This window comes from Pseudorasbora parva, chromosome 5 (assembly GCF_024679245.1).
Source record: "Pseudorasbora parva isolate DD20220531a chromosome 5, ASM2467924v1, whole genome shotgun sequence".
Classification (NCBI taxonomy): domain Eukaryota; kingdom Metazoa; phylum Chordata; class Actinopteri; order Cypriniformes; family Gobionidae; genus Pseudorasbora; species Pseudorasbora parva.
Genome location: NC_090176.1, coordinates 7042764 through 7060019, shown reverse-complemented (window position 1 = coordinate 7060019; position 17256 = coordinate 7042764). Strand labels below are relative to the sequence as shown.

The following is a 17256-nucleotide window of genomic DNA, read 5'->3' as shown; positions in this document are numbered from 1 at the left end:
CAATAAAACTTCCAATATACACGAATAGGCTGAATTAATATTACCTGTCGAGAAGAAAGCAGGCAACGTCGGCGTTCTTTTTAAAATCGTTGCTCCTCATGAGCTCTTTCCATCTTGGAAAGGCCACTCCAATATTTACTTTTGTCTTGTTGATTTGCCCGTCGCGTTGCTGTCTTAATTCTCTTTTCCGCTTCCTTGGCGACTCTGATACATATCCCGCAATGTTACTAGGTCCCCGACCCGGGTCGAATTCGGTAATCAATTCCGGGACGTGGTTGCTTTCACACAGAAGGCGACCCGGCAATGCTCCGGGAATATTGCGGGTCCGACGTGATGTGTGAAAGGGGCTTAAGAGTGATCCTCCATCATCATATAGCAGCCTCAAGCAATCCTCCTCTTCACATGCGACACGGTGCCATCGAGTGTAAAAACGCGAAAAGCGAAGCTTGAATTTACGGGTATGTCCCTCTTTGGCTACTGTACTTTCAAGATGGAGGAGCAACATGGCGACCGCCATCCGAACCCTCAACATTTATGTATTTTCAATGGTATATTATAAAATTACGAGAATACATTATTACTTGAAAGAAGTAAATATACATTAATGAGTACATATATTTTTGAAAGAACTAAGTGATTTTAGCTAAGAATAAACTAAAAAAGTTACACAGTGTAGCTTTAAATACATCCAAGAGTTTTACACGCTATTGTACACTGTTATTGTAGGGACATGGACGCTATATTTTCACGCCCTTAGCGCGCGCGTGCGTGTGTGTGCGTGCGTGCGTGCGTGTGTGTGTGTGTACACCCGTGTGCTCCAGTTCCTGTGCGTCGTACTTAATTAAAATATTGTTGATAGGGGTGCCACTTTAGTAAACGCTCATATGGATCGTATTTCAAGGAAGTGACAAACGACCTATATAGGCGTATTGGTTGGAGGACATGTTGGAAACCTCAGGGTTTATGGGACACTGAATTAACCCTGAATTTATGAATACATCGAGACAAACAGATATCGCCAAGGCACTTCACAGGGACCTACTGCAGGCAAAAGTGGTCAAATATTTGTTTTGCTGCTCATATGCTACTTAGATCTATTTATTTCACTAATTCCATTCAAAAAGTGAAACTTGTATATTATATTAATTCCTTACACAGAGACTGATATATTTTAAATGTTTATTTCTTTTAATTTTGATGATTATAACTGATGACTAAGGAAAATCCTAAATTCAGTATCTCAGAAAGTTAAAATATTGTGAAAAGGTTCAATATTGAAGACACCTGGTGCTACACTCTAATCAGCTAATTAACTCAAAACACCTGCAAAGGCGTTTAAATGGTCTCTCAGTCTAGTTCTGGAGGCTACACAATCATGGGGAAGACTGCTGACATGACAGTTGTCCAAAAGACGACCACTGACACCTTGCAGAAGGAGGGCAAAACACAAAAGGTCATTGCAAAAGAGGCTGGCTGTTCACAGAGCTTTGTGTCCAAGCACATTAATAGAGAGGCGAAGAGGCGAAGGGAAGGAAAAGATGTGGTAGAAAAAAGTGTACAAGCAATAGGGATAACTGAACCCTGGAGAGGATTGTGAAACAAAACCCATTCAAAAATGTGGGGGAGATTGATAAAGAGTGGACTGCAGCTGGAGTCAGTGCTTCAAGAACCACTACGCACAGACATATGCAAGACATGGGTTTCAGCTTCGCATTCCTTCTGTCAAACCACTCTTGAACAGCAGACAGTGTCAGAAGGGTCTCACCTGGGCTAAAGACAAAAAGAACTGCTGAGTGGTCCAAAGTTATGTTCTCTGATGAATGTAAATGTATTTTTCTTTTGGAAATCAGGGTCCCAGAGTCTAGAGGAAGAGAAGGCACACAATCCATGTTGCTTGAGGTCCAGTGTAAAGTTGCCACAGTCATTGATGGTTTGGGGTGCCATGTCATCTGCTGGTGTTGGTCCACTGTGTTTTCTGAGGTCCAAGGTCAACGTAGCCGTATACCAGGAAGTTTTAGAGCAGTCCATGCTTTCTGCTGCTGACCAACTTTATGGAGATGCAGATTTCCTTTTCCAACAGGACTTTGCACCTGCACACAGTGCCAAAGCAACCAGTACCTGCTTTAAGGACAATGGTATCCTTGTTCTTAATTGGCCAGCAAACTCGCCTGACCTTAACCCTACAGAAAATCTATGGGGTATTATGAAGAGGAAGATGCGATATGCCAGACCCAACAATGCAGAAGAGCTGAAGGCCACTATCAGAGCAAACTGGACTCTCATAACACCTGATCAGTGCAACAGACTGATTGACTCCATGCCACGCCGCATTGCTGCAGTAATTCAGGTAAAAGGAGCCCCAACTAAGTATTGAGTGCTGTACATGCTCATACTTTTCATGTTCATACTTTTCAGTTGGCCAAGATTTCTAAAAATCCTTTCTTTGTATTGGTCTTAAGTAATATTGTAATTTTCTGAGATACTGAATTTGGGATTTTCCTTAGTTGTCAGTTATAATAATCAAAATTATAAGAAATAAACATTTGAAATATATCAGTCTGTGTGTAATGAATGAATATAATATACAAGTTCTCTTTCATAGGTTCACTTCGACACTGCGTAATGACGCATTTGGGGTACGCCCCTGGGCGTGCCGATTGTCTGAAGCCTGATCACCTTTGAGCTATACTGGCGGGCCATCTTCTCCCCAGATTTCTCTGCCTTCACGAAGCGGTAGCATCGCTCCCTTCGTGCAATATATCTGACCCTTAAAAACTGGATTTAAGCAGTTTCTCCTTCACTACTTCAGCGACCACGTATAGAGGAACTTTGTTCTCCTAACTGGTGAAGTATGATGGAGTTTCGTCGCTGCCCTCCGCCATGCACTCGCTCTATATCGAGCGACAACCCACATGGTAAGTGCAGTAAAGGGATGGGCGTCGCCCATGCGCGCGAGGCGGTTCAGGGCACTTCGAAATTCAAATACTGCAATAATCTCCTTCTTAAAACCCTCCGTTCGAGGCTCTCTCTTTTTGAGAAGGAATCTTCCGTTTTTCCCCGCCGCGCACCCGAGGTGGTTCAGATGTTGAGCTCGAGGACATCGAGTGCGAGCGGACTGATTTTCCTTCTCTCACTCCCTCTCCCGAGCGCGCGCGGTGAAGCTCTGCTTGTATACGCGCACGATTATATGATGCCCAGCCCGAACGCACGTGAGATCATTTCTTTCGATCTGGCTGACATTTTGCTCACGACAGCGTCCGACTCAGAGGATTTCGGGCCTGTCCCGTTTGACGACGCTCTCCCGCCTAGCGGCCAGGAAGCGCGGCCTTTTGCGGCCTACTCCGAGCTCGTCGATGAGCTTTCCGCCGCGACTGAGAAGCTTGCGATCGATTGGCCTGATGAGCCCCACGATTCGCAATCCTCTAAGCTTGATGAGAGATTTCTAAGTAGTGCTGGTGCGAATCGTACGGTGAGAAGGAAACTGACGTTTTTCAGCGATCTGCACAATGAGGTCTCCAGATCCTAACGTAGCCTTTGTAAAAAATATAAAGCAAAACACTGTGTGGAATTTTTTCTTCTAATAACTAATACTACTAGATGGCTAGTGGTGCACATCCCTAATTAGCACTGCATAATAAATATAAATATCGCCATCATGTGTTTATTGTCTTCATGTTTAATCAAAGCGTTTCCATATTCTTTTTATTCAGCTACAGCGCTAGCTTGACATTAGGGATTTCATGAAAGCATCATTATTTTATTTGTCTAAGGGACATGTAGCCTGATAAGCCAGTCCCACATCAAGATGTTTGGTCTGGAAACTCACCATTGACAGCTCATATGGGGCGGAATAAATGGTTGTCTTTCAAACTCCCTCTGCATGCGATTGGATAGCGCTACACCAACCAGAGCAGTGTGAAGCAGAGCTAGTTGATAGATTAATCTTTCTGTCTTTTTTGCGGTCTGCAAAACTCCGAACACATCTTCCCTTTTTAAGAATAACTTCAGTGCCGTTCTTTGTTCTTTTCTCAGAGAAAAGCTTAACTCCAAGTCTTCCAGAGTCGCGGTCAAAGCTGATTCAAAAGACCGCCGTTCGCCAGTTTCTGTGTTTACTAGAGGCACACAAACAACTCTGCTGTCACTTTGTTAAGCCCCGCCCACCGACTCTATACACGATGTGATTGGCCCAACCAGAGTTTGGCGTTTACAGCTCAGAAGTGTTTTGAGAGTTGCTAGACGACACTCGCGGCAGATTAGATTTGCTGCCGCTAGGGTGCGTCTAGATTTCTAGGCTAAGAAACATGTGGAGTTTCTGCTCGAGGGTGCGCTCCGGCTTCCAGTATGAAGGAAACAGACGTGTTTTTAGCGCTCAGTAATGCTGACTACATCCTATCTTGGGTAAAAAAAAAAATATATATATAAAAAAAGGATAATTAATACTTTTCTCTAAAGAAATGTGATTATCCATATGTTTTTCTTTAATGTACAGGAGTTTTTTTCACCCACAGTGGATGCCCAAGAGGCTCATATTTCATATTAAAGACATGGACTTGTTTATGATTTTGCATACCTCCTGACAAAAAATAAGACATTTTTGTCACAGATTTTTATAATAATAATATAATATTTTATGATAAATTATGTTTTATGATTAATAATGTACTCCTTATAAAGAATATGTAAGTGTGAACTCATGAAATAGTCATAGGCTGCCTGCATGTTAAATGGTATCTGTGCAGTTTTTCGTAAAATACATATTTTATTACTTTATTATTATTATATTGTTATATTTAGTCTTAAATAGTCTTTTTTTTATAATGGCAATGTTATTGCACTAGTAATATTTCTTTTTTTGTTCAATATTTTTATTTAGCAATAATAATAAAATAAATAATTATTATTATTAGTCATATTAATATATAAGCACACAATTGGGCCAAATTGTGCAGCCCTATACAAAAAAGCACAACGAACCAGGTGTTCATATACATCGTCATGTCACCTTATAAATGATGAATGCATAAACAATGACTTCAGTGACATCCGAATTTATTTGTTTAAGACAGCGTGCCATCTCTGAGTTAGTTCTTCTGCTCATCTGAGTCAGTTCAGAACTATGACCAGTTCACACTCTATTTTTTAAATGTGGCAACTAGTGTGAACAGTCACACAAAAATTGGATCTGAGCAATAAATCAGGACTGGCCAAGGCTTGCAGTGTGAAATAATTGTAAGCTGTTTTAATCCTAGATTCCTTGAAGTTTTACATGGGAGATCACAGCTCAATAGAGCTCTGTTTAAATAGTAATTCAGATAAGGTTTGACAATAATGTGTTTTTCACAGAGCACTTTTAGTCCGATGTAAAGTGATTGTATGTGATGTGTTGTCCCTCGAATGCTGTGGGTGGCTTGAGAGATGGTGATGGTGTGTGATCTCCCCAGACAGAGCTCTGCTGGAACATTAGACAGCTGCAGAGAATGAGATGATATGTGTGACTGAACACACACACACACTGTAGTGTGAAAGCACCCATATGGCAACCGAGATCTCAAACCTGTGCGCGGCTAGACAAAGAGCCACAAACAACAGAGCTATCTGCTGAACCTTACACAAAGGAACAGGTTTGCTCTTATTTCTGGGATCCTCAGTGTGTGCGTGTGTGTGTGTGTGTGTGTGTGTGTGTTTGGGGGGGGGGGGGGCTAAGAGCTGAGCTCAGGCTTTTGAGACACCACTAGTGCTGAGTAGCGGACATACTGGAGCGCTGCAGATAACAGACCTCACACAATAACCCTGACCTGCTGTACACACTGCAGCTCTGGTGCAAAATTACAACTGCTTTTTTTTCCTAATTGAAATAAAGCTGGAATCATATAAAATATAACACATTAACACCCGCCAACCCGCCAAATGTGTGTGTATTTAGCAAAGGCGTGTAACGCAGTCACTTCTACTAGCCACTTTGGTGGGTTGAATTTTATATATAGCCTTTTATATATTTTTTAAATTGTAGTCTTTTAAAAAGGCATATGAAATAATAAAGAGCAATGTAGTGTTGTCAAATTTTTGTCTGAAATGCTTCAACACAAATTTTCCTCCAAATAAACACATTATACCAGCGTCTCTCTCTCTCTCTCTCTCTCTCTCTCTCTCTCTCTCTCTCTCTCTCTCTCTCTCTCTCTATGAATATTGTTGCTGTTACAGGGCTTGAATTTTGGTGTTCTGTGCACGTATAGCATATAATTTTACTCATTCCCACAGGTTTTGTGCTCAAACACCCAAAAGTGCGGCATATAAAGCCACCTCTTAGCACTAGCCACAGAGGCTGGGGAGCAAAACTGTTAAAGGGGTCTTTTCAAAAATATATATATATTGTTGTCTGAGGTCAACAAAAACATCATAATGAAGTAATAGGCTATTTTCTACCCTGCTTTTGAGCCTCTCTTAAGAAACGCTGGGTTTTGATGGGCGTGCCGCACTGAAGAATTGGAAGTAAACGGCTAGGATTGGATAAGATTTGCATATTTAATGAGCTTCGGCTTTCCCGCGAGTACTCGTGAGGAATTGTTTCGGTAGCGTGTGGGGAAACTGCAACCGGATTGAATCGCAAACAGGGCTCACAAAACTTATTTATCAAACAAACACAATGATTTATCTCTCATCCACCCATAATTATTTTTTATTACTTGGGCCACCAAATCCATGAATAAAACTGCGAACTGCCCTTCAAACATCAATTCAAGAGAGTGAATAACGCACATCAAGACAGGAATGTTATTTCACTATTTAAGATTCTCCGGCCTGCCGATGTGCTTACATTTTGGTAGCCCATCTGGAAAAAACATAAGATAGCCCCGGGACGTTGGGCTTTGCGGGTCCGGGCCAAATACATGTCCGAGTATGATCACACAATGAACCAACAGCATCTCAAATAAAGGATTCTCCAGCCTGTGGCAGCGTGCTAAGGTATGTTCTGTTAGACACGTACAAATAATCAATACGATCTGTAACAATGCAATACTATCACATAAAAAAACATGTTTTACTCACGTAAGTGTGTTGCACCATTCCTTTAGGATCCAACACACACAATGTCTTCGCCACGTGAGCTGGAACTTCATCAAAAGCAAAGTTTAACCACTCATTCCTAATATTACGATCCGAAGGAAGCTTATGCAGTGACTGTGTTCTTGAACAACCAGGCACAGCGTAATATGTTGCTATCTTCGGCATGTTAATTGCTCGGTACTACGACCCGTCTAGCTACACGAGTCGGAGGGCAGGGCTACAGAATCAGGCATACTTATTTTTCTGTTGAGACGATGTTTCACCACACGCTGACGTCAAGGGTCGGCATATTCTGAGATTGAGAGTTTCCTGAGTCTGGTGTGTATAAAGCTTTTCTTTGCCTAACAAGGAAGTTTTCAGCTCCGAAACGTACAGGATATTCTTATATCACGATGAACTTTTATATATCAAAGGCTCAAGGGAAAGTTAATTTCTCAATTCACCACCTCTTTAATATAAAGCCCTGGAAATTGGATTTATTGAAAATATTTCTAAGCAAGTATCTATTAATATTATTTAAGGCAGCAGCTATCTGCATTAAGTGCAAAAAGTGGCAGGTACTATTTGCACCTTCAGTGTATTGTAGTGTGTTACAAAAAACATTTGTAATAATTTTTGTATTTTTTATTTTAAATAAACTCCTCTCCGAGGTGATATGTGATATGAAAAAGTAAAAGAATGAGTTCAGAAAAAGGCGGATCCAAACCTAGGTTGGTCGCGTCAAAAGCTAACATCATGATTACAACACATCTTTGCACACACAGATATACATGCACAATAAAGCAGGAATACATCGTACACCCAAAATAGTACACATTTAGTCCACTTAAAATATTTAATTATACACTTTTTACATGTGCTTTAGTATGTTAGTCAACACATTAAAATAAGTGTACTTCTTTAAAACACCACAAAAGATTATTAAAACACGATTTAATCTAAAACCTTTCATTTGACATTATTTCAAAGAGCACTTTTTGTGTGCACATAAGTGTGATAAGAAAGTCTCTCTTTCTCATTTCATTAATATTATATGCCAGTACAGTTTTTAGAATGTACTTTTATGATTTGAAGTGCACTACAAAGTGCTACACAACCCTATACTGCAAATACAAATACAAACATACCATACATGAATACTTCAACACAAAACTGCTGTGAAAAATACAACACAGATCACAAAACGCTGCAAGTGGTATAAAAAAATGATGACACTACTGTACATTAAAATATGCTACAACCTCTAATGAGCTAATTACCACCTCATGTTTAGGTTGCGTAAAATGGAGATGCAGTTTGTGTTGTGGGTTTGTCACCCTTAAAAATGGCCAAACACACAGAATCACACACACATCATGCAAACGCTTGGCAGTGAGACTGACACATCTCTCTCAAGCATTGTGTGTTTATATGCGTGTGTGTGTGTGTGTGTGTGTGTGTGTGTGTGTGTGTGTGTGTGTGTGTGTGTGTGTGTTAGAGGTCGTAGCAGAGAAACGGTTGTCAATGTGGGGGCGACACATCAACACACATGCCGCCTGCAGTTAACGGCAAACAAACACTGCCACACTGAAATGGCCTCATTAGCACTACAGCAGCACTGCCAGGTCTCAACTCCTCTCTGAGGATATATAAAGTTAAAGTATGTTTGTCTCTGCATAGTGTGTGTGTGTGTGTGTGTGTGTGTGTGTGTGTGTGTGTGTGTGTGTGTGTGTGTGTGTGTGTGTGTGTGTGTGTGTGTGTGTGTGTGTGTGTGTGTGTGTGTGTGTGTGTGTGTGTGTGTGTGTGTGTGTGTGTGTGTGTGTGTGTGTGAAAATGTTTAACCTGCCGTTAGTCGCACCTGTTCTCCATGTCAGCGCTGCACTTGGGTGACAGAAGCTCAAAGGACTTGGTGAACTTCACCACCTGCAGGAGACATAAACGCAGGATTAGAGCAATGCGGCAGGCAGGGGATGAAGAGGAAGAGGAAAATGAAGAGGAATAGGAGGGATCGAAGCGTACCGGAGATTCGATGTCCTCCAGCAGCTGGACGGAGCAGCGTTCACACTTCAGCAGGGTCTGAGCTCGATGCATGATCTTCCTCACAATCTTCTCCAAATCAGTCTGCTCCTCGAACAAATCATTCACAACTTCCAGAAGAGCCTACACACATATACACACACAGGGAAATACGCAAACATAGTTGAGACAAGTGTACGAATGCAAATATTTCTAGCTAAGCAACAAGATGGAAGTGCATTTCATGCATCATTACATTCTGGGATGTGTTGCATTCCCAAGTGCCCAATGCGTGCGCTTCTGCAAGGGCCCAAAATAAATTTGTGTAAACTCTCTTTTTAATGGCTAGTTATGACTTTTTAGGTCAATTGCATGTTTAAAGGGATTATTCATCCGGAAAATAAAAAATCTGTCATTTACTAAACCTCATTTCATTTTCTTTCTTGAAAGTAATATAATTCACTATTTCTCAATACTTCAATCACTTTTTCAAAACTCTTCACACATGAGCACAACATCAGTCTATGTGAGCTGAACCCTGGATCATTTATCATTGCTTTAGCACAAAATGCATTCAATACACTATATTGCCAAAAGTTTTTAATCTGTAGGGTTTAATATGGAGTCAGCCCACCCTTTGCAACAATTCTTCTGGGAAGGCTTTCCTCAAGGTTTAGGAGTGTGTTTATGGGGATTTTTGACCATTCTTCTAGAAGCTCATTTGTGAGGTCAGGCACTGATGTTGGACGAGAAGGCCTGGCTCTCAGTCTCCGCTCTAATTCATCCCAAAGGTGATCTATGGGGTTGAGCTCAGGACTCTGTGCAGGCCAGTCAAGTTCCTCCACACCAAACTCCTCATCCATGTCTTAATGGACCGACGCTTTGAGCACTGGAGCGCAGTCATGCTGGGACAGGAAGGGGCCGTCCCCAAACTGTTCCCACAAAGTTGGGAGCATGAAATTGTCCAAAATGTCTTGGTATGCTGAAGCAATAAGAGTTCATTTCACAGGGACTAGGGGCCAAGACCAACTTCTGAAAAACAACCCCAGACCATAATCCCCCCTCCACCAAACTTTACATTTGGCACAATGCAGTCAGGCAAGTACCGTTCTCCTGGCAACCGCCAAACCCAGACTCATCCATGGGATTGCCAGACAGAGAAGCGTGATTGGTCGCTCAGAGAACACGTCTCTCTGCTCTAGAGTCCAGTGGCGGCTGCTTTACTCCACTGCATCCTACGCTTTGCATCGCTCTTGGTGATGTAAGGCTTGGATGAGCTGCTCAGCCATGGAAACCCATTCCATGAAGCTCTCTACGCTGTTCTTGAGCTAATAACAGGAAGGCCACCGAAGTTTAAAGGACTGTAGCTATTGACTACAAGTTTAATATATATACTATATATATATATATATATATATATATATATATATATATATATATATATATATATATATATATATAAATTACACAAAGGTTTTTTTATGAAAATATGAAAACCGTATTTGTTTTGTGATGTTTATAAGTGTGGAAATGTATCAGAGGCTGTGAAAAGGGTCCATAGCTTTCTTATTCTCTCTCTTTACGTTCTTGTTTTCTGGCATTATGTTCCTCTGTGATCGATATGAAAATGTGTTGATGATGCTCTAAAGACGCCACGACTCAGATTTATGCTTCCCCAGCCACACACACATCTCTTCTTGATTCAGAACCTCTCGATGCAGGAACAGAGCGTGTAGGAAGCAAAAGATCAATAGATATATGCACACATACTACGTAATAAACACCCACATGACATTTACAGTGCGCACACAGCGCCGTCCTGTTACAGTAGGAGGGGTGCAGAGATCTAATGCGGTTTTAATGAAGTCAGTGTGTTCTTACCCTGCTCCTGTCGTACTCTTTCCTGGAGGCAGCGAACAGTTGGGCGTTTGAGATGGCGATGCCACAGAAGGGAAGGTACATCTGCAACACCTGCACAGACACAAGAGTGTGTTGAAGCATCGATGTGTCCTGGACAAACACTGGTACAACAGTCTCTCCAAAACACAAAGTGGTTAAAGTGCCTTCAAAAGAACTATCCCCGTAATTACAGTAAAATTACATCACAAACAGAACAAATAACTAACATACTCATGATATGAACTGACATGTGAGATCATTCTGGTAGTTTTACAAAATGTAATCAAATGAATTGCACGGTTTTATCCATTAGTTATTCAAAAATGGATTAAGACTTTAGGTTGAGGATCCAAAATCTGCATTATTGAGGGTAATCCATTACACAACCATTAGGTGAAAAACAAGGGCCAAGACACAGGCACATCCAGGAAGACAAGCAGAAGCTCAAAACCAAGACTCAGGGAACCAGGATAATGCTCAGAAATGCAGCGTGACACTAAAGATACAAGACTTCGCACTCAATGAGTGAAAACACAGGGCATATAAAGGCACAAACAGTAATGAGTCCAGCCAGTGGGTTATGGGAATTGAAGTTCATTATGGGAAACCAAGGGAGTCGGGAGGAGTGCCCTCTGGTGGAGATCATGGGCACTCCAGCTGGTAGATGTAACAACATCAAAAGTAAACCATTAAAGTGCCCCTATTATCCTATTTTAAAGGCTCCTCATTTTGTTTTGCCGACTCCAACAACAGGCTTACATGCATCGAAGGTCAAAAAACACTTTCATTTTCTCATAATATACACTGCACATCACCACAGTCTTCAATGATTCTCAAGCGACTCATTGGATCAGTCCCTCTAAATCACGCCTCTCCGCGAGCTACTCTGCTCTGATTGGTCAGATGGTCCAGTCTGTTGTGATTGGTCTGCCGCTTACAGCACATGTTTTGAAAGCTAAACGTCCATTACACTAACTGCAATTTCAGCTCCTTTCGGAGGCTTCCTAAAGCTCAGTGATTGTACACATAGGGTTGCCACCCGTCCCGTGAAATACGGAATCGTCCCGTATTTTCAGGAAAAATGACGCATCCCGTAAAAAATACGAGCAATACGGGACGCGATTTGTCCCGTATTTTACATAGGTCCACCCGCATTGTGTGAAGTCCTATTCTGCCCCTAATTGGGTTGCTGCCGTCGTTGGTTTGTTTGATTGATTTGTTTCAGGTTCACGGGCCGTGAATCAGAAGAGGAGGGGACCCGCCTCGCCGGTTCTTTTCTATAAGGGCAGAATCCATTTGTAACAATGGCGGAGGCAGGTCCAAATACCCTATATCAAAATAATTTTTTGATTAATAACGTTAGATTTCATATGCTGCCTTTTAAGAAATAATGTTAATAATTTAGGCTACATTAATGATGTTATGGTATGATTTGTTTATTAAGGTTAAGTTGTACAGTCAGACACAAGCATTACTTTAATAAGAGATAAGATATATATATATATATATCTTATCTCTTATTAAAGTAATGCTTGTGTCTGACTGTACAACTGAACCTTAATATAAATATAAATATATATATTTAATACATATTTAATCAAAATAGGACCTTTTAGGAATAAAATAAACAACTATTTGTTATGCTTAACAAATTTAAACAATTGCATCATCCAATATAGAATTAACAATAGACTATAAAAACGGAATAATACATAAATATATTTACTTAACTTACCAAAAATAAAAATGTTGTTAAGTGTTTTATTAAAATAAGAAATGATTGTAGATATTATATCATTTACCGTTATTTAGGTGTGGTTTCACTGTTTGGATGGTGTTTCTGCAAACAATGACAAATATTTTAGTCAAAATCTTTGTTCACAACACTATAAAATTACTTGAGTTAATCTGCAATTTCTTATCCTACTCCCCTCTAGGTTACAGCAGCTGAGTTTGTTTTTCATTGTCATAGCTGTGTATTATACTGAGTGCATCTGTTCACACTGATTTCAATAGCAGATATCCTATTATAATGTCCATTGGTATCAATCTTAATATATATACAAATTATGAAAACATGTTTTAAGTTATGATATATGACCACTGCACTGGCACACCATTGGGACTGTGGTCATCGTGCACACAGAAAAATAGGGTGTCAAAATTGTACCTTTAGGCGTACAACAGCTTGTCGCTGGGGCAGTACCCTTAAAGGTGAACTATGTAGTATTTTTGCAGTAAAATATCCAAAAAACACTAGGCCAGTGTTATATATTTTGTTCAGTTGAGTACCTACAATATCCCAGATGTTTCCAACTATTTGTAAATTGTGAGAAAATTGCTATTTTAACTAAGGACCGGGACGTTTCAGCATTGCATTTGAGGGAGTCGCCTGTCAATCGCGTCATATCTGCGCTACCCTCGGTTTCGGCTTTTATTTGGCAGGAGTGCTTTACTCTTAGCAGTGTGAACAAGTGAACACACGGAGTAAAGTCATAACATCGTTTTAAACACACTTAAATGTATCTAATATGATAAACAGAGCTCCATTACCTCAAAATCATAACCGGAAGAGCGGATCAGTGCAGGCGCCCGGCAAATGAGTCCCGTCCCGTCATAATAAAAGTACCGGTATTCGCGAGGCGGGTATTTGTTTAACAATCGCTCCAGCAGCTGTGCTCAGGTCCATAACACTCGGTCCTGCTCTGCTTCACACTACAGTAACGTTAATAACCGCATGCATGAACGTGATTTCTGCCCGAGTCCTATTTTCCACCGGCTGTGATGAGAAGACCACATCTCCCAAGATGCTGCGCTCACACTTTGCGTCATCAAACTACGCATTTGTTTTGCATAGGCGCCCTCCAGTGGACGGAAAGCTGCATAGTGCACCTTTAAAAGGACATCTTTGTACCTTTTTACTCCTAAAAGGTGCATATTAGTACCTTTGAGTACAAATGCATGCCTTAAGGTACTACTATGAACCTTTTTGTAGTAAAAATGGTACAACGTTGTTCTTTTAAGGGTACTGCCCCAGCGACAAGCTGTTGTACCACTAAAGGTACAATTTTGACACCCTATTTTTCCATGTGTGGGTGTGGCCACCGCTGCGGCAGGCGTCCCTTATTTTTTTGTATTGAAGGTGGCAACCCTATGTACACACTGTAAAGACAGTAATGATGATTTCAATATTATCATATCCATATCATTTCCCCCTCAATGCCTGTGGTGGTTATGAAAAATGCACACTCACTCTGACAGCAGATGGTGCTGATGGAACAGCAGAAATGCAGGAATAACCCTGTATTGTATTTTGTATTGCGTACATTTGATGGCGCTAAGTAAGGGATAATGTACACCCCTTTAGAGTGATGCAAGACCCCTCCGCTTCACATCGGGGTCCTGATCACTCCGTGCAGTGTTCATATTTCAGTTGAACCGCGTCAGAGTTGGTTTGGAAGCGGAGCGAGACCCATTCAGGGTTTAGATGCCAGCGTACACACTTATTCAAATGAACCGCACTAACAGAGCAATCCCACCAGAGTTCGTTTTAATCCAGCCAAACCTGCCAAGTGTGAAGACACCCTAAGAAAAGCTGATAACACAGTATAATAACTGCATGCTATGAACATTAGTTAAGCATTAGTAAACAGTTAATTCATCATTTATAAAGCATTACTAGACATCAAAAAGCAGTTTATAAAGGCAGCTTTAAATGCCTTTTTCTTGATTTATAAGCATATCTATAATGTTTTTAACAATGGTATTTTCACACTTTATTAATGATCAATTTATCATTTCTGAATCAAGAAATACAATTATTTACAAGTTATTTAAAAGTTGTCAGTGGTTCATAAGATAATTTAGAAAGTAAGCAACGATTTATAAACTATTTATTCATCTTATTATACTCAGACTTAATAGTTACTCATTGAGTTAATAAATGCTTTATTAACATGTATTCCTACTGTAAATTATGAATAATCCAGGTAGTTTAATAGTTGTCAGTTAACTATTTTTTTGAGTTCATCTAAAGTGAGGACTATTTATGGCTCGTAAAGCTTTTACAAAGGAGATTTTAAGGCTCGTTTTTTTGGTTCACTCATAGTGGTCATTAGCCTGACGTGGTCATACTCAGTTCTAGTCAGAATATGAGTCTGATGCTCCATTGGGCTGTGATTATGGGGCGTGTTTCAACCCAACCAGGAAAGACATCAATTGGACAGACTAACAACCAATCAGAGCAACGGAGTGACGTCAACAGAGCTCAACTGCACTGTGCCAAGTCCGCTTTTTTTCCCCGTGAGTTGTTTTCTATGACCACAGGTTGTTTTTTATGTCCGCCGGTTGAAGCGACTATTATGTGATATATAAACCCATGAGTGTGAATTTTAGCAGAAACCTTGCCAAAATAACACATATTTTACCACCCAAATGCCATTTTCCCCCCGGAGAAGCTCTTGTTTAGGGCTAGTAGTTGGCGGGTTTTGTTGTAAAAACTTGGCAACCCTGTCTGCACGCGCTCTGGTATCAGGCTGAAATACATGATCTTTGCCGGTGTTGTAAAAAAACAACATAATTTAATGATACACAGAGTACTTACCCAACATGATCATCATTTCTGAGAGAAATTGTGAAGGTGAATGCAGATACAAACAAGCTCTCCGTTTAGGATTTGAACAAATATAATCCAAGCGCCTTTGATGACATGCATGATTACGGTACTGTTGATCATCTGTCCGTCATCGTCTAAAGCCCGCCCTGATGATTTCCTTGGTCCGAACAGTTTCTGTTCGGGGATAATTACTCCTCTAAGGAGCGAGGCCAGACCGAACTGCCGACCTAAAAAAATTCTGGGCGGGGCTAATTTCGGCTGGCATCCAGGCTAAGTGTAGTCATGGTGTTGAATTTGCACATGGTTTGTCTTAAAGCACCACATAGACATATAAACAACATATAAAACTTAATTTTCACCAAAGGGGATCTTTAATAACCATATTAGTGGTCCCTATATGCATTCATGTGTTTGTAGTTTTGCCTATTCTGTTAAATAATGTGAGCATGAGATTTGATGGTCTCCCCGTTATTCCACTGCATGAGGCCGTCTTGTGTGTCTCAATAACTCAATTTTTTAACCTAATTGCAGTCTAGAATACAAAGAGGTGTGACAGAGACAGCAAAACCAGGCACAGTGGCAGGATTCCCGTTTTGGATTGGCCAGACCAATTGTATCTGTGCTTACATAATACAGATTTTAATAGCTTAATACTCTTTAAATATTTTTTTACATTGTAAAAAAAAGTTTCGCTGCATAGGATGGACCGGTCCGCGAGCAGACCAGGCTGTGCTTTAGCGCATCTCTCTGTAAGGCAAATAGACTGTAAAAGTGGTCAGGAATCTATGCAAGCCTAGCCTAGAAATCTAGACGCACCCTAGCGGCAGCAAATCTAATCTGCCCGCAAGTGTCGTCTAGCAACTCTCAATACCCTTCTGAGCTGTATTCCCCTAACTCTGGTCGGGCCAATCACATCGAGTATAGAGTCGGTGGGCGGGGCCATAATGACGACGGCCGAGTTGCGTTTGCGTGTTTCTAGTAAACACAGAAACTGGCGAACGGCGGTCTTTCGAATCAGCTTTGACCGCGACTCTGGAAGACTTGGAGTTAAGCTTTTCTCTGAGAAAAGAACAAAGAACGGCACTGAAGTCATTCTTAAAAAGGGAAGAAGGGAAGATGTGTTCGGAGTTTAGCCGACCGGATACGGCGAATGTTTAATCAGTCAGTGAGCTCCGCTTCACCTTCGTTGCTCTGGTTGGTGTAGCGCTATCCTATCGCGTGCAGAGGGAGTTTGAAAGACAACCGTTTATCCGCCCCTCAGATTGAGCTGACAATGGTGAGTTTCCAGACCAAACATCTTGATGTGGGTCTAGCTTGTCAGGCTAATGCAAGCCCATTTCTGCCACTAAATAAAAAAAAATATAAAGAGCAATTGTGACTTTTCATCTCAGAATTCTGACTTTCTCAAAATTGTGATATAAATTCAGAATCCGGACATATAAACTCGCAATTGTGTGATATTAAGTCGCAATTATGAGGAAAAAAAGTCAGAATTGTGAGATAAAAAGTTTAAATTACTCTTTAAAGAATGTATTTAGTGGTGGAAATGAGCTTCAATAGGAATCTAATATTTCCCCAAAACAAAGTTTAGTTCTGCTTGTATAACATGAGGCCGAATATTTGACAATTCTGTTCAATTGTTTTACGTTTTCAACAATCCAGATAAACAAAACTTCCTGACA

At 40.7% G+C, this 17256-nt stretch overlaps 1 protein-coding gene across 2 annotated transcripts in view; it reads right to left on the bottom strand.

The window, feature by feature from the left end:
- pde11a (phosphodiesterase 11a) overlaps window positions 1-17256 on the bottom strand; it is a 136876-nt gene that overhangs the window by 46218 nt on the left and 73402 nt on the right. For both annotated transcript variants that reach the window (XM_067443128.1, XM_067443127.1), the window contains exons 3-5: window positions 10942-11031; window positions 9064-9204; window positions 8903-8967 (exon numbers count right to left, since the gene is read on the bottom strand). In XM_067443128.1, the coding sequence (XP_067299229.1) occupies window positions 8903-8967; window positions 9064-9204; window positions 10942-11031 (296 nt within the window). The remainder of the gene's footprint in view (window positions 1-8902; window positions 8968-9063; window positions 9205-10941; window positions 11032-17256) is intronic.